Source organism: Macrotis lagotis, chromosome 5 (genome assembly GCF_037893015.1).
Source record: "Macrotis lagotis isolate mMagLag1 chromosome 5, bilby.v1.9.chrom.fasta, whole genome shotgun sequence".
Taxonomy (NCBI): Eukaryota; Metazoa; Chordata; class Mammalia; order Peramelemorphia; family Peramelidae; genus Macrotis; species Macrotis lagotis.
Genome location: NC_133662.1, coordinates 140403806 through 140425878, shown reverse-complemented (window position 1 = coordinate 140425878; position 22073 = coordinate 140403806). Strand labels below are relative to the sequence as shown.

At 34.8% G+C, this 22073-nt stretch overlaps 1 protein-coding gene across 3 annotated transcripts in view; it reads left to right on the top strand.

Annotated features, from left to right (window-relative positions):
• Positions 1 to 22073, top strand: part of MED23 (mediator complex subunit 23) — a 50158-nt gene that overhangs the window by 25135 nt on the left and 2950 nt on the right. For all 3 annotated transcript variants that reach the window (XM_074187594.1, XM_074187595.1, XM_074187596.1), the window contains 15 exons: positions 198 to 443; positions 1405 to 1547; positions 1660 to 1834; positions 3885 to 4048; positions 5666 to 5790; positions 7227 to 7432; positions 7516 to 7696; positions 10437 to 10607; positions 11140 to 11356; positions 11936 to 12172; positions 13063 to 13228; positions 13585 to 13657; positions 16501 to 16715; positions 18409 to 18529; positions 20032 to 20163. In XM_074187594.1, coding sequence (XP_074043695.1) covers positions 198 to 443; positions 1405 to 1547; positions 1660 to 1834; positions 3885 to 4048; positions 5666 to 5790; positions 7227 to 7432; positions 7516 to 7696; positions 10437 to 10607; positions 11140 to 11356; positions 11936 to 12172; positions 13063 to 13228; positions 13585 to 13657; positions 16501 to 16715; positions 18409 to 18529; positions 20032 to 20163 — 2572 coding nt within the window. The remainder of the gene's footprint in view (positions 1 to 197; positions 444 to 1404; positions 1548 to 1659; positions 1835 to 3884; positions 4049 to 5665; positions 5791 to 7226; positions 7433 to 7515; positions 7697 to 10436; positions 10608 to 11139; positions 11357 to 11935; positions 12173 to 13062; positions 13229 to 13584; positions 13658 to 16500; positions 16716 to 18408; positions 18530 to 20031; positions 20164 to 22073) is intronic.

Below are 22073 nucleotides of genomic sequence, written 5' to 3'. Positions count from 1 at the left end.
TTTTTCTTAGAAATCTACCAAGAATCCTTGATTATGTGTGTTGCTGTTCTGTATTTTGGAATGGGAAAACATAGCACTTTGTGATCCTCAGGTTTCATCTCTTTGTACAGTTGAAAGACTGAACATTTTTTTAAAGTGTATTGCAACTATATTTTGTGATGTTTTACATGTTTTCTTATTTAACTTAATATTCATAGGTTCTTGCAACAAAGTCTTCGAAATAAAAATTTGCAAATGAATGACTATAAAATTGCCTTGTTGTGTAACGCATACTCTACAAATTCAGAATGTTTTACATTACCTATGGGAGTTCTAGTAGAGACTATTTATGGCAATGGAAATATGAGAATCTCTCTCCCTGGTATTAATTGCATGGCATCAGGATCTATCACCCCCTTACCAATGAACCTATTGGATTCCCTTACAGTGCATGCCAAAATGAGGTATGTTCTTTTGGATCCTATGTTATTTTTTAGTTCATATCAATAGATTTGTTTTTTGTTTTTCTGTGTGTTTGTGTGTTTGTGTGTGTGTGTGTGTGTGTGTTCACTTTCTCTTTCTGTCTCTGTCTCTCTTTCTCTCTGGCTGTTTCCCTCCCTCTCTCCCTCCCCCCTCCATTAGCCCCAACATATATTTATATATACACCATCTTTCATACCAGGAATAGACTTCCTTCCACATCTTTACCTGTTGAAATTCTTCCCTTTCTAAAATCTCAGTTAAGATATAACCGCTTCATGTTATTTGATTTAATTCTTCCTCCCCAGAGAAAGCAAACCTCCTTTATGACTCTTTCATAAACTCCTTAGGCATTTATTACAGTCTAACATATATTTGTATACATTGTATACATTTATTACAGTCTGAAATATATTTCCTCCACCTTTTATTTGTAAGCTCTTTTAAAAAAGGAACTTAATTTCTTCTTTGTATCAGCAATTAGATAGTACTTTGGTTAGAGCCCCCATTTAATGCTTTTATGGAATTAAATTGTCAGAGCTATAAAAATATGGTCAAATTTAATATTTGAATTTTTTGAAGCAAAGTTTCTGACATGTTGTAAGCACTTAGTAAATGGTTAATTATTATTAGTTTGAAAAACTACTTTGTATCAAGATTATATTTATGTGGTTGCAGAATGTGAAATTTAGCTCACTCAAATACTGCTAAATAATAGTTTAAGAAATTGATTCAGATTTTCAAATCCTACTTGTTAGGTGAATTTATATCAGTTCTTGCGGTTTAGAAACTGAAAGATTATATACAGTTTGTTTAACCCTACTGAACCTCAGTTTTTTATCTGTAAAATGAGAATAATAAAATGGACTTTTTTAAATTGAGTTATTATTTAGTGTCATATCTGATATTTGGACTTTCTTTTTTCTTCTCTTCCCTTTCCCACAGCTTAATTCACAGTATTGCTACCAGAGTAATAAAACTGGCACATGCTAAATCCAGCGTGGCATTGGCTCCAGCCCTAGTGGAAACCTACAGTCGTTTACTGGTTTATATGGAAATAGAATCTTTGGGCATTAAAGGATTTATTAGTAAGAGCATTACATAGTAATGTATGAAAACAAAAATCAAATATAATTTCATTTTTTGTAAGATATTTATATAATCTTACTTTTACATATTTTTATTGTCTCCTTTCACAAGGTCAACTCTTGCCTACTGTTTTCAAGTCTCATGCTTGGGGAATTTTACACACACTCCTGGAGATGTTCAGCTATCGTATGCACCACATCCAGCCTCATTACCGAGTTCAACTCTTGAGTCATCTTCACTCTCTGGCTGCTGTTCCCCAAACCAATCAAAACCAGCTTCATCTCTGGTAAGCCTTTGTAGATGCCACTTTTATTCTAGTGTACTGGATGTATATTTTTCTGTTCCTTCACATTAACATGAATTTCTTCTCTACTCTTTGAATTTGCTTTTTTTTTTAAATTAAAAAATAACAAATGGGGGTGGCTAGGTGGCATAGTGGATAAAGCACTGACCCTGGAGTCAGGAGTACCTGGGTTCAAATCCGGTCTCAGACACTTAATAATTACCTAGCTGTGTGGCCTTGGGCAAGCCACTTAACCCCGTTTGCCTTACAAAAAAAACCAAATGGGGCATGTGTAAATTTCTTACTAGAAAAGTTGCTTTTTCTTTTTTTTGCATTGCCTTAGTTCCTTTTTTTTTTAATTTTGAGTTTTACAATTCCCCCCACAGGGAAAGCAATCTGTCAGTCTTTACTTTGTTTCCAAGTTGTACATTGATCCAAATTGGGTGTGATGAGAGAGAAATCATATCCTTAAGGAAGAGACAAAAAGTCTAAGAGGTAACAAGATCAGACAATAAGATATCTTTTTTTTTTTTCTAAATTAAAGAGAATAGTCCTTGAACTTTGTTCAAACTCCACAGCTCTTTATCTGGATATAGATGGCATTCTCCTTTGCAGACAGCCCAAAATTGTTCCCCATTGTTGCACTGATGGAATGGGTGAGTCCTTCAACATCACCCCCATGTTGCTGTTAGGGTATACAGTGTTTTTCTGGTTCTGCTCATCTCACTCAGCATCAATTCATGCAGATCCCTCCAGGCTTCCCTGAAATCCCATCCCTCCTGGTTTCTAATAGAACAATAGTGTTCCATGACATACATATACCACGGTTTGCTAAGCCATTCCCCAGTTGAAGGACATTTACTTGATTTCCAATTCTTTGCCACCACAAACAGGGCTGTTATAAATATTTTTGTACAAATGATGTTTTTACCCTTTTTCATCATCTCTTCAGGGTATAGACCCAGTAGTGGTATTGCTGGGTCAAAGGGTATGCACATTTTTGTTACCCTTTGGGCATAGTTCCAAATTTCTCTCCAGAAAGGTTGGATGAGTTCACAGTTCCACCAACAGTGTAATAGTGTCCCAGATTTCCCACAACCCTTCCAACAATGATCATTATCCTTTCTGGTCATATTGGCCAGTCTCAGAGGTGTGAGGTGGTACCTCAGAGAAACTTTAATTTGCATTTCTCTAATATTAATGATTTAGAGCAGTTTTTCATAGGGCTATGGATTGTTTTGATCTCCTCATCTGTAAATTGCCTTTGCATATTTTTTGCATATCCCCAATTGACCATTTGTCAATTGGGGACTGGCTTTTTGTTTTAAAAATATGCCTCAGTTCTCTGTATATTTTAGAAATGAGTCCTTTGTCAGAATCATTAGTTGTAAAGATTGTTTCCCAATTTACTACATTTCTTTTGATCTTGGTTACTGCTTTTCTTCCAATGAAATATTTTTGTCTCTGAACTGGTGGTTACATCTTTACAGTCTTTGTCTTCTCTGTCAGCCATTTAGATTTGAAAAAACAAATGTCTTTTTTTGTTTGTTTATTTTAGGTAAATTGCCAGATGTGTTTTTTATTGTACCATTAGTGAAAACTGATGCAGTTTTCAAAACAATATATCCAAATTAAAAGAACTTTGTATTTCCATATCTTACAGACAGTGACTTTGACTGGTCAGCAAAATAAGGGAACATGATATGAACTTCTCAATTTGGGAATTATAGAAAAACTGACACTAGGATGCTAAGCTTTTTCCAAAGAATTTTTTTTTTTTTTTAGATTTTTGCAATGGGGTTAAGTGGCTTGCCCAAGGCCACACAGCTAGGTAATTATTAAGTGTCTGAGGCTGGATTTTGAACTCAGGTACTCCTGACTCCAGGGCCAGTGCTCTATCCACTGCACCACCTAACCACCCTCAAAGAAAAAAATTTAAAGAGCTTTCAAGTTTAAATCTTTTTTGCCTCCCTTATAAAAACTATAGATTTGTAGATATATTTTTTTCCCCAAAATGTCATAACATGGATAACTCTTCTTTTTCCCCTTTCAGCGTTGAGAGCACTGCTCTAAGACTCATAACGGCACTTGGCAGCTCTGAAGTACAACCACAGTTTACTCGTTTCCTTAGTGACCCCAAAACTGTGCTTTCAGCAGAATCTGAAGAACTGAACCGGGCCTTAATTTTGACATTAGCGAGAGCAACTCATGTGACAGGTAGGTAATAATGAATTTTTCAAGAAAAAAGTGAAAGTATAGTAAAGGTTATTTTGATTATACTGTACCATTGAAAGAATACCTTCAAGTAAAATTACTATCTGTATTTGAAATTATTAAACTAATCTGTTGCTTTCAGAGTATAACTTTTACCAATTTGTGCTTCCATTTTCAGATTGGTTAATAAGTATTAGAGAAATAAGGCTTTGAAAATTAAATGTGGAAATATAAAGAATTTTGTTCAACTTATTCTCCTTTGGTAATAGCCTTACTCTACAAAACTATTCTCTTGGACTTTACCTGTGTGACTTACTAACAAACTTTTATGCCTTATCCTAAAGAGACAGAGCTATAGCCCTTGAACATTAGGACTTTTGAATAAATATTCCAGTCCACTGGAATACCTGTTGCCATCAACTAAAAGGGAAATTAAGATGAACCAAAATTTAAGGACCCCTGAAACTTTTGAAGAAATGTAGTTGTGGCTGGAATTGTCACACTCTTGTTTTAAGATTTGAGATGATGCTTTCTCTGAGTTAATCATAGAAATTAAATTAGCATATATAAAAAGCAAAATCATTCTTATCCTAAAATTATTTGTTTTGATTTTCTGAAAGATTCTCAAATATAGTAAATTCTCTCTTCATTGACTGTTTATATTATAATTTTATTTCTATGCCTCCTCTAAATCAAGAAAGTTCAAATTTATCTTAAACCAAGTACTGAGTTTAGTCACTGAATTCATATGTAAACGTCACTGGAATTACAGAATTGATTTTGATATTCTATTTTTAGTCCCAATAACCTGCTATCTTTATTCTTTGGGGTAATTTTTGAGTGGGTGAGCCTCAGTATATGTATGCCTTCTCTTTATTTAGCTCAGAGCTGTCTGACCTTTTAAAAGTTTTTATTGAAATAGGTATGTGGATTGTGGGCCACATTTTGGACAGCCTTGACTTAACTGATCTATTTTATTTCAAGTTTTCTGGACAATCATAGTAACTGCCTAGTTTACTCACACACTTTTTCCTATTCAAACCATTTTCATAAAGCTACTTAAAGCTCCTCTAATGGAAGTGAATTTGTATCTTCTGCTTAGTTGCCTATACACTTTAAACAGTGGTCTTTAAACTCCAGAATAGCATACTAAATTCTCAACCCATCGTCTAAAACCTTCAATAATCTGCCTTTCTAATCTTATTTAATGACTCCTTTGTGTCCTCTCTAAATTTGGCAAAATTAATAATTTCTTAAATTCAATATACTATTCAATTTAAAAGCTGTCCCCTGTGTTTGAAATGCACTTTTCACCCCTGCATCTTAAAATCTTTCTCTTCTTTCAATGCTCTAGTGAGGTGCTACTTCTTATGAGAAACCTTTCCTGATCCTTGAGAATTAGATACTCTTTTCTTATATTTACTTATATTTACTCTTCTTATATATTTACTTAAGATCCATATTATTCTAGACTTCCCCTTCTGTATGCCTTACTTCCATCAGTAGAATAAAAGCTCATTGAAGGGCAGAGATGTCATTACCCCTAGCATCTTGCATAGTTCATTATGTACTTATTGTTTCTCAAATTGAATTGGATTTTATAGTTATCTGTTTGTTTAGATTTTTTTACAGGTTCTGATTCAATTCAGGGAACTTGGTGCAAGGATATACTTCAGACCATCATGAGTTTTACACCTCACAATTGGGCTTCTCATACTCTTAGCTGCTTTCCAGCTCCTCTGCAGGTAATTCTATAATGAACCATAACTATATGGAAAATATATTATTTTTCCATTTTATAATGCAGAATTTTTTTTATTATTGTTAACTTTATTGAATAGGAAAATAGCTTGAGTTGTAAGATCATCTAGGGAATTTTATCATTTTTGTCTTTAGCATTTCTATCTTAACTATGATGGGTGCTTTGTAAATACTTAAATTGCATTTTTAAATCTTTGTTTTTTCCTACAAAGACTTATTAAAGATAGCTGTCATGTTTTTACATACCCAGGGCTGAATATTTGTTTAGATATTTGACCATATACTTCCAGACTTTTTTTTTAACCTATACCTAAGCTTTCATTGGTATACAGAATTCCAAATGAGGAAACTCCTTCCACCAACAGCAGAACGGCACCTTCTTTTCAACGTTATATAATCTGAGTATTACTGGGGTCCTGAGATGTTTTGACTTGCCCAGTCAGTTACATAGCCAGTGTATGTCAAAAGATGTAATTTGAATCTAGGTATTCCTGACCATCAAGACCAGCATTTCTCCACTATCCAATAATTTCATAAGTTTCTGTAAGAATAGCCAATAGAATTTTATGGGTATTAACTTTATATGAACTTTGTGAGGAAAGACAGTTGAACACACTTTAAAATAGATGTTTACCATCAAGAAATGGGAATTGAATACATCTTTAAAGCAGACCTTTAACTTAGAGAAATGGCAATTAAACATGTCTTTAAAATACAACTTTAACAGAAAATTAGAGAATTCATACTTGTGGAAAGAAAACTTAAGGAAAACTCAATTAACAATCTAGTTTATAAAGAGGTATCGTAGCAGCCACTGTAAGTAGTTCTTTTTGATGTCTTGTGGGACAAGGCTAGAGAGAATGTGATCAGATTTTAGAGAATATTTTTATCATTTTAACCACAGGGAAAAAATAGGCATCTGTTTAAAACAAAGGAAACTGACTTTTTAAAGAGAAAACAGAATTTTCCCCTCATTTCATTATAGGAGCATTGCATCTTTTTTTCCTCTTTTTTTAAAAACATAAAAAGACATTATAGAGATTTTTTTTAGAAATTGAAAAAGATATTAGAGAGTTCAATTTCCTGATTATACAGTTGAGAAAATTAGAGATGCTGCAGTTAAACAATTTCTCAGTCACGTGACTGAGAAAAGAACAAGGAGTTGGAAATATTTGATCTTCATGTAGAAAAGGGTTCTTAATCTTTTTTTTGTACTATGTCCTGGAGAAGCCTATGGATTCCTTCTCAGAGTATTGTTTTTAAATGTTTAACATTAAATGCAGGGAATTACCCATATTGAAATGCAGCTATCAAAATATTTTTTTAAAAATTAACCAACTTTCACATTAATAATCCTTGAACTAGTGAGCCACTGCTTTTTCCACAATATAAAATTATGATTGCTATATTTTCTCTTCAGGCATTCTTCAAGCAAAATAATGTGCCTCAAGAAAGTCGTTTTAACCTGAAAAAAAATGTAGAGGAGGAATACAGAAAGTGGAAATCTATGACCAAGGAAAATGAAATAATTAGTCATTTCTCTCTGCAAGGCTCTGCTCCCCTCTTCCTTTGCCTCCTTTGGAAGATGCTCTTGGAAACAGATCACATTAATCAGATTGGCTATAGGTGAATCCATAGACATATCTGCTCTTATTTCCATTATTTGTATTGTTAGATTGTAATAAAACGATTTTTTCTCTGCTTTTTAGAGTACTGGAGAGGATTGGGGCCAGAGCCTTGGTAGCACATGTTAGAACATTTGCAGATTTCCTGGTCTATGAGTTCTCCACATCAGCTGGAGGTCAGCAACTTAACAAGTGCATTGAGATCCTCAATGATATGGTATGGAAGTACAACATTGTTACACTGGACCGGTTAATTCTTTGTCTTGTAAGTATTCATTTCTGAGATCTCATTGTCCTTGCAGATCCTATGGAACTTCCTTAATCGGTATAGATTTTGATCATTTGAAGGGTCCTGAAATTTCAAAAGCTCAAAGTTCAAATCCTGAGGTGACCCCAGGCAATTTACTCTTCTGATAATCTATGCATAAAAGGGGACAAGAGCTTCTCTCTCACAGATTTTTATAGGTGCTTATTAAATCAGATGACCTATTCTCAGTCCTCATGTTCATTCATCTTTTTTAGGTTCTAAAACTATTGACTACAGCTCTTGGATATTTTCTTCCACTTCAACTTTTGTGACACTGGACTCTCCTAGTTCTTCTCCAACCTGTCTTAATCTTCTTTGTCAGCATTCTTTGATGAAACATCATCCATCTGCTGCTCCTTTGGGACTGGTATCAGGCTTTATCCCAGGCCCTCTTCTCTTTTTTTCCCTTACTGATCTCATTTGTTCCCATAAGTCCCATTATCATCTCTTCACAGATGACTTCCATAGCTGTATGCACATCTCATATCTTTCTCTTGATCCTTTCATCAGCTTTGCAGAATTGTTTCCTGGCATGTCCTGTTAATAACTCAAACTGAACAAAAACAAACTGAATTCAGTACCTTCTCCATTCCCAAACATGTCTTTTCTTCAGACTTGCCTATTTTTGTCTAAAGAGTTCATTATCTTTCTCATCATCCAGGTTTATAATCTTGGAGTCTTTATTAAATCTTCATCTTCACCTGCCATTACCAGTCATTTACTGAGGTGTTGATTTTTTCCCCCCAAAAGATCTCTATGATCTGTTCAATTCTTTTCATTTAACATAACCAATCTCTTGTTCTGACCTCATCATCCTTTACCTGACAGTAGATAGAGACAAGATATATAGAGGAAGAAAGAATCTAACAGCCTTCTTATTGGTCTCCCTGCTCAGATCATTTTCCTAAGATACAGTTTTGTCCATTTTACTCCTCTTGCTCAAAAACCCTTCCATGACTCCTTGTGTAATTTAATACATCTAATTTTTCATCCTTATTTCATACCATTCTCTTTAATGTAAATGTCAACCTCTTTTAATTATATCATTCCCCACTCCCAAGAAAGCTGTTCCTTAAAACAAATCTAATTTTTCCTTGTACTTGATTTGTGTTCATGATTCACTATAAGCTTTTTATTATAAGGACAGCATTTCCTTTTGTACTTGTTTCCCAGGGGTCTATCTATCATCCTTCCTCACATGTGGTGGGTGCTTAATAAATCTTGGTTGATTTAAAAAAAAACTATGGAGATTTGGCAGTTTTCTTTCAAACATTCGTTCAGCAAACATTTATTGACCACCTATGGTAAGGAACTGTGTTAAGCACTAGGAAGGATACAAAATGAAAAAGTTCCTATTTTCAGGGACCTTACATATTAGTACAGGAGATGAGACAAGATGAGAAAGATGTGATGTGATTTTAAATTATCAGTATGGAACAATATCATGTTAAGAATTTATTGGGAAGGACAGCTAGGTGGCACAATGGATAGAGCACCAGCCCTGGAGTCAGGAGGACCTGAGTTCAAATCCAACCTCAGACATTTACCTAGCTATGTGACCTTTGACAAGTCACCTAATTCCATTGCCTTGCAAAAGCCTTAAAAAAAAAGAATTTATTGGGAAAGAATATTTCACATGGGTGACAAAACATGCTTTCATTTAGGAAGTAATATCTGAGCTGTCTCTTAAATATAGAAAGAAGTGGAATTTATTCTAGTCTGGGGAAAGTCTTTTTTGTGCTCTGGAGATTTGATCAGTGGGAAGTGAATTTAGTCTCAGGAATACACCTCTAGCTCACCTAAAGGTGGCTAAGTTAGAAAGCACTCAAAAGTTTATAAGTGCAACTGTTTGTTTACCCTGTACAATCTTTGTGTTTCTTTGACTTTTTTAGCAATAGCTAAATAGAAAGGGTTTGCAAATAAGATCAACAGAATTGAATATCAAAGAAACTTAACCTAGCTTGTGTGACCTTGGGTAAGTCACTTAACCCTCTTTGCCTTGTATAAAAATTTTTTAATTTTTTTTAATTAAAAAAAATTTAGGGGGCAGCTAGGTGGTGCAGTGAATAGAGCACCGGCCTTGGAGCCAGGAGTACCTGGGTTCAAATCCGACCTCAGACACTTGATAATTACCTAGCCGTGTGGCCTTGGGCAAGCCACTTAACCCCATTGCCTTGAAAAATCTAAAAAAAAAAAAAAAAAGAAAGAAAGAATTTAAAAGAAACTGTTGCACATTGTATGAAGAGGAATGATCAGGGTGGCTAGGTGGCACAGTCGATAGAGCACCAGCCCTGGAATCAGGAGTACCTGGGTTCAAATCCGGTCTCAGACACTTAATAATTACCTATCTGTGTGGCCTTGGGCAAGCCACTTAACCCCATTTGCCTTGCAAAAAAACAAACAAAAAAAAGAAATGAAGAAGAATGATTTTGATAGGTCATATTAATCAAAATAGCAGCCTAGTATTGTGACTTTTAATTCTGAACAATTTCAGTTACTCTGTATATGTATAGGAAGTTATAAATATATACATAAATAATGTATTTATATGAAATCATAAGTATTGACTATTCCACAAGTTTTCTTCCACCAATAACCTGAATATTTAAAATTTATTTCTCTATAATATGTATTTTCAAATGATCTTCTTGAGCCATGATTTATCACTTTTTTTTTTTCTATTTTTGATTCACTAAAGGCCATGCGAAGTCATGAAGGAAATGAAGCTCAGGTTTGTTATTTCATAATTCAGTTGCTATTGCTGAAGCCAAATGATTTTAGAAATCGAGTAAGTGATTTTGTGAAAGAGAACTCTCCAGAGCACTGGTTGCAAAACGACTGGCACACCAAGCATATGAACTACCACAAGGTACGTGTTAATCAATGTCTTTTAATTTTATTTTTTTAGGTTTTTGCAAGGCAAATGGGGTTAAGTGGCTTACCCAAGGCCACACGGCTAGGTAATTATTATTAAGTGTCTGAGGCCGGATTTGAACTCAGGTACTCCTGACTCCAGGGCTGGTGCTCTATCCACTGTGCCACCTAGCTGCCCCAATGTTATGTATTTTAAATGAGAGGTTCAGATTCATTATTTTGTAAATGGGAATGATATTCTTTGCTGTATGGTTCTGATTGTTTCCCTCCATATAATAGTTTGTGATACCCTGGAAAATTTTAGAGTTAATCTCTTTAAATTTTAAGAACAAATTTTGAACCAATATTTCTAATGTTTATCATATACATATATACCAAATATTATGCATGTGATCTAACTCTTTAAAACTAAATGTAATCTGATACCCTTAAATAAAGGAAGCAATGTAGATTCCTAAATATTATATTATATTTGAGTTTATGCAGTCCTTCCTTAAAAGAAAAAACTTTTTATTCAACTCCCACAGAAATATCCTGAGAAACTGTATTTTGAGGGCCTCGCAGAGCAGGTCAATCCTCCTGTGCAGATCCAGCTCCCTTATCTTCCCATCTATTTTGGAAATGTGTGTCTCCGATTCCTGCCAGTATTTGATATAGTTATCCATAGATTTTTGGAATTGCTGCCAGTGTCCAAATCACTGGAGACTCTTTTGGATCACTTAGGAGGCTTATACAAGTTTCATGGTGAGCTCTTTTTATTTGTAAATATATTTTTCTTGTTCCATGTTAAGAGAAAGTATTTCATAGTAAATAAAGAGACCTTGGAGACAGTGACACTTAGACACAAGCTCCAACTGACACAGACTGACCCTATTATTTTAATCTCTCAGAGCAAGCTGCAGAGAAGGTGCCAAACTGTATCAGTAGAAGGAGCTTCCTATCAATAAAATCTCAAGTATAATCTTTCTCCCTTTTTCTGGGTCCATAAATAACTATAGGCCAAGCAGAAAATGGTTCTAATTTTAAGAAGAGGGGTCATTTTCTATTTCATGAGTAATGAAACAAATTATTTGAAAAAATATAATGAATTTTAACATCCTTATGGAATAAATATCTCGATCTTGTTTTCCCCACTTTACTGGGACATAATTGCTTTGCTTTACAAAATCATCCATTGCTGTGCTTGTTTTTCCCCAGCATTTGCTTCATCTGTTTCTGAACTCTTATTTCAAAGAGCTTTCCTAAGTAGAACAAATAGCTTCTTCTCAGTCATTAATCAACTAAGTGGAAGTACTGCTGTAATTAAATTTTTTTTCTTATCAGACCGTCCAGTAACTTATTTGTATAATACTCTGCATTACTATGAGATGCACCTGAGAGAGCGCCCACAACTCAAACGGAAGCTGGTCCATGCTATCATTGGCTCACTAAAAGATAATCGACCACAGGGCTGGTGTCTAAGTGATACGTACCTCAAAAATGCTATGAATGCACGAGAAGAGAATCCTTGGATTCCAGAGGACAGTTATTATTGCAAACTTATTGGCAGATTAGTAGATAATATCCTTTTTCATGTTGTGTGTGTGTTTATGTATGTGTTTGTTTTTCATTGGGGTAATAGTCTTTTCATTTGTAAAAAAAAACCTTTTCACTTTTTTTCAAGAAGATATTTTTATTTATTCTCAAGAGAAATTTCTGGAATAATCTGGCTCTTTTAGGTTTTGAATGCCTTTTGAAAACCATTATCCTCTGCAAAACACTATTAAATTCATGCCAGAAAACTAAGTACTTTGAAAGTAGATTTATAGAAATTTTTAGGTTTTTATCGGTCTTTTTTATTTCCAAAGAAAGTCATTTTAGATTATATTGGTTAGTACCAGGGAATAAAATAAATAAGCTATTGTGTTATATAGATTTTTTGAGTCTTTGTCTATAGGCATTAGAAGATAATATACTTGATAAGTAAGAAAAAATACTGTACTTAATCTCTTTTTCAATGTTTTGGAGCCTTGGAATATCTCTGTTTGTCTTATTGATTTAAAATCTTTTTGTAAGGAATACATTTTACCTCTTACATTACAGTGATGCACTAGTTTTGTGGCAGAACTCCTTCAAGTTGATTTGGAGTACTTGAAATGTGTTTTTTTAATTCGCATCTAATTTTATTGTCACCCATTTAGAATTTATTATCTATAGATATTGATTAAGAAATAGATTTAGAGAGGTTATGTAAAATCATATAAGTTATAAGTGACAGCCAGGATTCACACCTGTGTCCTTAGGCCCAAATCCAGCTCCCTTAGCCCTGGGCCATACTGTTGAGGAGACCTAAGTTTGTTTGGTTTTGTTTTTTTTTTTAAACAGATCTGGTTATATGTTGTCTATGTATATTAAATATATTTTCCAAGTCTTAAACTGGATTTCAATATTATTGCCTTAATTGATCGCACCTATGGCTGGCAAATCTCCGGGTCCTTTTCCAAACTGTGACTGGCGATTTAATGAGTTTCCCAATCCAGCTGCCCATGCTCTTCATGTTACCTGTGTGGAGCTGATGGCTTTGGATGTTCCAGGAAAAGATGTTGGGAATGCCCTTCTGAATGTTGTCCTGAAGAGGTCCGTAAGTTGGACTAAGTTCCATAAGCATGAGATGTTTCTAAACAAAATAACATTTGTGTAGAGTGTCTTACATTCTTGATTTACCAGTACTATTTACATTTAGCTCTCATAGTTCCATAGTCTTCCTTTATATAATTATCATCAAATGGGTGCTTATGGCATGGGAAAATATGCAAGTAACTTTCACAAATCAAATAATAGACAAAAAAGAAAATTTTAATCTAATAAAAATAATCTCATTTTGATTGACATGAGTCAGTTTTCAGACGATTTGATAGATATTTAGACTTTGCTATTCTCTAATCCTGAAATGTTCCGTCTGTCAAAAACCACTTTTATCTTTTTGCTTGCAGTCAGCCTTTAGTACGAAGAGATAACATTACTGCATGGATGAATGCAATTGGATTGATCATCACTGCCTTACCAGTGAGTTTAAGGTTTTTAATTTGTTCTTAACAGTGAGATATATCAGAAAGTTAAGAGGATATTAAGCACTTACTGTACAAAATACTTGACAAGTGATTATCCAGTCTTTGTCTAAAGACCTATGGAGGGGAACCTCTTACCTCCCAAAGTAACCAATTCCCTTTTTTAAAAAAATTAAGGCAATGGGGTTAAGTGACTTGCTCAAGGCCACACGGCTAGGCATTTATTAAGTGTCTGAGGCTAGATTTGAACTCAGGTACTCCTGACTCCATGGCTGGTGCTCTATCCACTGCAATTCACTTTTCTATGATCTTGTGGTCTGCGTTTTTTTTTTTTTTTTCCATGATCTTTAAAAGATTACTAGCATTGGCTGAGCAATTTTGTTCTTTCAGGACACTGGTGTATAGGAGAATTAGGCCTAGTGATTTAAACAATATCAAGGGCCATTAGGCATTCTTTTTTCCTCTTAATTTATCTAGAGTTTCAGTTCCCTTTCAGCCATTTTCATTCCAGCCTTTTTAGTTCCTTAGGTCATTTATTCTCTCTCTTCTTTTTATTGAAATGTTTTTTCTGACATCTTCAGAATTTCATCCTTCCATGGTATCCTATCTAACCCTTCTCTGAATTTTATAGTCCAGGTTGTGTCAAACCCCAAAGCTTCATTTATTCTGTCTGTCATAAATTCTAAGATGGTGGGGTTATTTCTCCACAGTGCTTCCCATCCTTTTCTTCTCAACAACCAGTACTTCTTGTTGATGAGAGTCAGATCCAGGATAATAGTTTCTTTTGTTGCTTCTTCCTTTTTTGTAAAAGTGTTTTTATAATATGACAGTCATTATCTGCTCTTTTTTAAAAAAATGTATTTAAGGCCATGTAGTTAAGTGACTTGTCCAAGGTCACACAGCTAGACACTTACTGTCTGAGGTCAAATTTGAACTCAAGTCCTCCTGACTCCAGGGCCGGTGTTCTATCCAGTGCACCACCTACCTGCCCTTATCTGCTTTGTTTTTGCCAGAAACCTTTTCAGTGGTAGATGCAGATCATGCTCAGAATTGGGATGTTACCCATATCTTCTTTCTAGATGATCTCGAATATTACTAGTGCTAGTTTCTTCCCTTTATTTTCTCCAGTTTACTCTGTATAATCAGTTCTGTTGTTATATGTAATAAACCCTTTGCCAGGAACAAAAATCTGAACCCAATCCGAACGATAGCAGTTTTCATACATCATAAAGAGTTCAGAAATATATCAGTACTATAATAAATAATTGGTTATGCATATGACCACTTTAGCTTGCTGCTTTATCTCTGGCTGGAGCCATGGCAGATTGGGCAGGGTGGGGTGAAGACCAGCCTTCCTTTCCCCTTTGCTGCCAAAAGATAAACAGTGACGAGCACACCACCTTTAAAAAGAACTTGAAGTGCTGTGTGAGATTTAAGTGAACTGGAACTGTTTTCTGTATTCTTGAAGATGAAATTGCATATAAACAAACATGAAATTTGAGTTATGCTTCAGTTCCCTAATATGTCAATTGTAATTTCAAAGCAAGTGTAATGGCAAAACTGACTCCATCCTTTGTGCATAATTGTTTTCAATTTAAGATAGACTGCCTCTTGTCTGTATTTGTATTTCTCAGTGCTTACCTGTGCCTGGCATAAAGGCTGTTAATATGAATGCCTGATGACTGATGAGTACATTGCATTGACAGTATTGTTTCTGTTGTTTGTCCCTCCAATACTCTTCATGTGTCTTCCCCTTCTACTTTTATTGAATTGTCCCACATGAGTATATTCTTTTTTTTGAAGAAAGATTTTATTTACTTTGGGTTTTACAATTTTCCCCTAATCTTGCTTCCCACCCCCGACAGAAGACAGTCTGTTAGTCTTTAGATTATTTCCCATGGTATACATTGATCTAAAATGAATGTGACGAGAGAGAAATCATATCCTTATGGAAGAAAAATAAAGTATAAGAGATAGCAAGATTACATAATAAGATAATAGTTTTGTTTAAAATTAAAGGTAATAGTCTTTGGTCTTTGTTCAAACTCCACAATTCTTTCTCTAGATACAGATGGCATTCTCCATCACAGATAAACCAAAATTGTCCCTGATTGTTGCACTGATGGTATGAGGCAGTCCATCAAGGTTGATCATCAACCCCATGTTGCTGTTAGATTGTACAATGTTTTTCTGGTTCTGCTCATCCCGCTCAGTATCAGTCACATGAGTATTTTCTTAATGTATATGTTGTTCCTTGTTTTTCTATTCCTTTAAATCATTTTGAACAAGTTCTACTATTTTTAGAATCATATTTAGCCCTGATATTAAATGTAGACTGAAGTATGCTGTTTTTAACTTTCCTATTTTTTCTGATTCAAGTCTTGTATGAAATGACTTATTTGAAATGTTTTACATAATTTAATGTGTATAATCTTTTAAAAAAGAAGAAAAATGAAATGGTCCTTTTCCTCAAGGTGTTTACCTGGGAAACATTTAACATTTAACATTTATATTTATACATTATACATTTAACATTATGTCATCTGATGCTTAAATAACATGTCTTAATTCATCATCTTGTGATACTGTAGATGGAATTTTGATGATAGAAAGACATGATATTGTATTAAGGACTATCTAGGACAGCCTTTCCAAAAGCATTTTAGTACCTTGGTGTCCATAGGAATAAACTCATGAAGACATTCAGACTGAATGGAAAGCTAGAGTGATTTTAGAAAGGTTATGTCTTTTTAAGATCTTTGGATTAAATGAATGCATGGAATATATGAGTAAACTATTCATGAAATGTTTTTATGTTTTGTGATGGTATTTCTTTTTAAGGAGCCATATTGGATTGTTCTACATGATCAAATAGTGAGTGTTATTAACAGTCCAAGCTTCATCTCTGAGACTGAATGGGTTGGATACCCATTTCAACTTTTTGACTTTACTGCTTGTCACCAGTCCTATTCTGAGATGAGCTGCAGCTACACTTTGGCTTTGGCACATGCTGTGTGGCATCATTCTAACATTGGACAACTTTCTCTCATCCCCAAGTAAGTGGTCTAACTGCTTTAGTAATTATGTAAAAGACATATAGTAAAAACTTGATTAAACAGGAACACCATATACAATTCTTTTTAGTGATGATTAAATGTTTCCTGGTCCCTTGGATCTTCTTTTCACACATTTTCATTATATAAGGTCCTAGAGTTTCTGAAATATTAGAAATTAGGATTTGAGTATACCTGGAATTGCCCTTATCCTTCCATTAACTAAAAATAATAATCCATAGTTTTTCTAGCTTCAAGGTATCTTCAGTGCATTACTTACAGCCTCTCTTTAAAGTTGGTGAGGCAGGTATAATTAATATATTTTTCAGTGAGGACATTTGAGACGTCAAAGAGTTGGAATGACTCATCAATTCATATGAAGCTAGTATCAGAATTAAGATTCTAATCCAGATTTCTCTTGAATTCAAAGTCCATTTTCTTTCTACTATAGTACTATTTTGTGATTTGTTTCTTCTAAAAACCTATCCCTCTTCCTGTTTTGGAGGCAGCTAGGTGATGCAGTGGATAGAGCACCAGCCCTAGAGTCAGGAGGACCTGAGTTCAGATGTGGCCTCAAACACTTAATAATTGCCTAGCTATGTGACCTTGGGCAAGTCACTCTTAACCTCATTGCCTTAAATAAAATTTTAAAAAACAAAACAAACTTCCCTGTTTTTGTTGAGGGGACCACCATTCTTTTGATCACCCTGGTTTGCACTCTCAATGTCAATGATTGATTCTTCATGCTTTATTATCCCCTATATCCTTTTAAGTCACCCAGCCTTGTCTGTGTTTCTATCTCTACAGCATCTATTATGTCAGCATTCCAAGTCCTAGTACTTATCAATCTCCTCTTTAATTCATGCTTAATTTCTAATTGAATTCCCTGCCTCAAGTCTCAATTTCCTCCATTCCATCCCATGCTAACTTTCCCATAAGTCTAATCACACACACCACTCCCTAATTTCTTTTTTTAAGGGTTTTTTTTTTTTTGGCAAGACAAATGGGGTTAAGTGGCTTGCCCAAGGCCACACAGCTAGGTAATTATTAAGTGTCTGAGACCAGATTTGAACCCTGGTACTCCTGACTCCAGGGCCAGTGCTCTGTCCACTGTGCCACCTAGCCGCCCCACCACTCCCTAATTTCAATAAACTCCAGTGGTTCCTTATTGTCTCTAGGATCAAATATAAAGTCCTTTGTTTGAGATTAAAGGCCCTTTACAATCTGATCCCAACTGTCTTGGTTTCTTTTTGTATGTACTGTGTCTAGGAAACTAGATGCACTTCCTTCAGCCATAAGGTGTTGGGCCCCTTATGGATGAGCCTGGAATGACATGAATGGGAAGTGATCTTCTATCATTTGAGGAAGTTTACATATTGAGGAGATCACAGATCCTTTGAAATATCAAAGTATAGATTCATCTCTCACTACACAGACATTCCCTTTCCTGCATCCCGTAATCAGCCCAACTGGCTTTCTTACTAGTACATCACCACAGAACTCAGTGCCTTTGCTCTTTTTCTTCTTCCCCATGCCTGGAGGGGACCTCCTTTTTATTGGCTGCTTCGCAGAATCCTTTGTTTTCTTTAAAATGAGCCTTTACTGTTATTTTTCTTCTTCTCCCCACCTCCCCAGTACAGAGCATGATGCTTGGCTCATAAATATTTAATGAATGTTGATTATCTTTGATTTCTAGATTCCTCACTGAAGCACTCCTTCCTATAGTAAAGACTGAATTTCAGTTACTTTATGTATACCACCTCGTAGGACCTTTTTTACAAAGATTTCAGCAAGAGAGAACTCGGTGCATGATAGAGGTAAATAAAAAATGTGGCTTTTGTCTTGACTTTTTTTTTATATACTATATTTAGGAAATTAGATAGCAGAGCTGGAAAGCATCAGGATAGTCACTTAGTACATGGTCTAAACCAGCAGTGGGAAACTACTAAGATGTACTAGAAGGGGAAAATGAGGTCATTGTACCTAATCCACTACCTTCATCATTATCTGGTTGCAAAGAACATTCTCCCACCATTACAGCTTGTTATATTTTAGGGGGAAATTTGATGACTGCTTCAGATTTTTCTGCAGAAATATGATATGTATCAGAGTTATTGTATCAAGGATTCTTACTTAGGTACAAGTTGAACTAGATAAGTCTCTCGAGTTCCCATTGAACTCTTAAATTCTTTGATTCAAAACTGAAAATTTTTGGCCTATTATCTTAAATTGCATAATAATGAAATGAGAGAAAACAATTTTATAGGCTTTTTAAAATAAAAATAGGGGAAATGACTAATATTATATAAAAAGAAATAGTCAAACATTATAATAAACAGTACTGTAATATTATGAATGCACTTAACACTACATTTCAAGTTTTATTCCTGGGGCAGCTAAGTGGCACACCGAATAGAAATAGAACACCAGCACTGGGGCGGCTAGGTGGCGTAGTGGATAAAGCACCGGCCCTGGAGTCAGGAGTACTTGGGTTCAAATCCGGTCTCAGACACTTAATAATTACCTAGCTGTGTGGCCTTGGGCAAACCACTTAACCCTGTTTGCCTTGCAAAAAAAAACCTAAAAAAAAACCACCACCACTGTAGTGCTCTACAGGTCCTCTAAGGGAGGACCTGAGTTCAAATGCAACCTGAGACACTTAATAATTACTTAGCTGTGTGACCTTGGGCAAGTCCCTTAACCCTTGTCAAAGAAAATTGTATTCCTTTTTCTTTTAAATAAATATTTCCAGAACCATTGTTTATCATTAATTTCATAATACCAAGTCCCATGGATTCCTGTTAGGTCAGATTTGTTTCCCCCTGAAAGAAATACTGATGTCTCTTAGTATTCTTTCACTGATACAAGTCTTGGAATATCACAGTCTCCAAAGAGTTAAAGTTGCAACTCAGCTAAAGGGCAATGGGGAATAGATTGTATGTGGGTGTGTGGGAAGGCTACAGCATGCCATCAGGTCAGAAATTTTGCTTGAGACGTAAGGTGTTATATCAGACCTGGAAAAGGAGCTGTGTCGGTTATATTACTAGAGTGAAGAATCCAGCCTTAAGGTTGAATCCATTGGGAATGAGCATGAAATGACATGTGAAATGGGATCTATACCATTTAAGGTAGTTTCCATATTGAAGAAATCACAGATACTTTTAATTATCAAAGTATAGATTCATCTCTCACTAGAATATATAGGCATTCTAAAACATGTATTTTTGTCTTGGACTCATTCTATAATTGAATTGAATTAAATAGATCTGACAGATAAATTCAAAACCATTTTATCAGTGTATCTTTGTTTATTAAACAGATTGGAGTGGCATTTTATGATATGCTTCTGAATGTAGACCAGTGTAGCACCCACTTAAACTACATGGATTCTATCTGTGATTTCTTATATCATATGAAGTATATGTTTACTGGTGACAGTGTGAAAGATCAGGTAAGTAATTAAATACTGAATGTGAATCATTTCTGGACTAACAAACACAAAAATAAAGATTTTTTTTTGTTACACCGACTACAGAATCTAACCCAACTGTTACATAGAACTTTACATAGAACTGTCTAGCTTAGGGCTTTTGCTCTGGTGCTTGCCCTTCAAATGTCCACTGTGAGGAATCTAAGCATGCTAATATAAAATTTTCTACATTGTTTTATTAAGAAAATATCTCTAAATACAAAGTAAGTTGGTTTATGTTGAAATGGAATTTTAAGGAAATTATTAAGTGCAAGAAAATTAGAAGGTAGAATGTTTTTGGGAGGCTTTGGTGTGGTTTTGTTTGTGCAGGACTATTTACATCTGTTTTTATTATTTTCCTTCCTTAATTTCTTACCAGGAAAAAAAAGGAGGAACTGAATTTTGTGCACTTTCATCTGTGAATATCATCTTTGATTCCTTTTTCTTTGTTTCTCATATCATCATTTTTTTATTTCTCCAACTGCATAAAATAGTTTTTACCGATCATATTTTTTTTTGCAGGATTTTGAGGTTTACAATTTTTCTCCCTCCTCCCTTTTCCTGACAGAAAGCAGTCTGATATAGGCTTGATGTTTTTTAACCATGCTAAGCATAGATCGAAATTGAACATGTTATGTGAGAAGATTCAGATCCAGAAGGAAGAAAGAAAACAGATAACAAAAAAACATAGACAACTTTTAAAAATTGAAGATAATAAGCTTTGGTCTTCATTTAAACTCCATGGTTCTTTCTCTAGATACACAGGGTATTTTCCATCACAAGTCCCTTAAAATTGTCTTTTATTGTACTGCTGAAATCTCATCAAGTCTTATGTTATTCTCCATAAATACATTTTCAAATCCCACCTTTCATCTGTTTTATTCCCTCTGCCATCCTCATTCAGATTAGCATTACCTTTCACTTACACTATTTAAATAAGCTTATTATTAATCTCCCTACTTCCAATCTGCTCTGACCATCTTAACCTTAATCATGTCATTCCTTTAATAAAATAGCTCACTGATTTCCCTTTGCCTCTCAAAGTTCAAACATCTTTGCCTTGCCTCTGCTCTTAGTTCATCCTGGAAGACTGACCTAGACTATCATTTTCATCATAAATGTGGGATAAAATATTGGGTCCATAGACAGATGTTTAAGAGCCTTGGCGATCTGACCTTGATTTCCTCTTCTGATCATTTTAGATTTCTCCCCTTCCATACCCTACATTTGAACCAGACGAGATTCAGTTTTAATACTATGTCCTATGAAACCTTCTTCCCCACCACTATTAAAGTACCTCTTCAAATGTTCTAGATTACTTTTTGGGGATCTCTCCTTTGCCATTTCACTCATATTTATCTCCCACAAACAGCCTGTTGCTTTAAAGTAGTTAAGAAGTAGGTGGGTGTTTTTTTTTTCAAATTAGTCAAGAGATGGATGAGAAGGGGCAGCTAGGTGGCTCAGTAGATAGAGCACCAGCCCTGGAGTCTGGAGTTCCTGAGTTCAAATCCAGCCTCAGACACTTAATAATTACCTAGCTGTGTGGCCTTGGGCAAGCCACTTAACCCCATTGCCTTGCAAAAACTTTAAAGAGAGAGAGAGAGTTGGATGAGGGAGAGGAAGAAAAGTATTGGGAACATAATTGGAATAAATACATAAAGTAGGGTTTTTGAGTGGGAGTTAAAGTGAAGCAGTAAATAAATCTGATAATTGGTATATAGTGCTTTGAATGAAAATTTCCTATTTCATATAAATGCTACACCAATACAACCCCAAATAAATAACTTAGTAAACAAATTTTTGTCTGTGCTATATTTTTGTTAGGAACCTTGTAGAATATGAAACCTTGTCTTTATTCTCAGGAAGATGGCATTATCTGGTAGATATCAAAT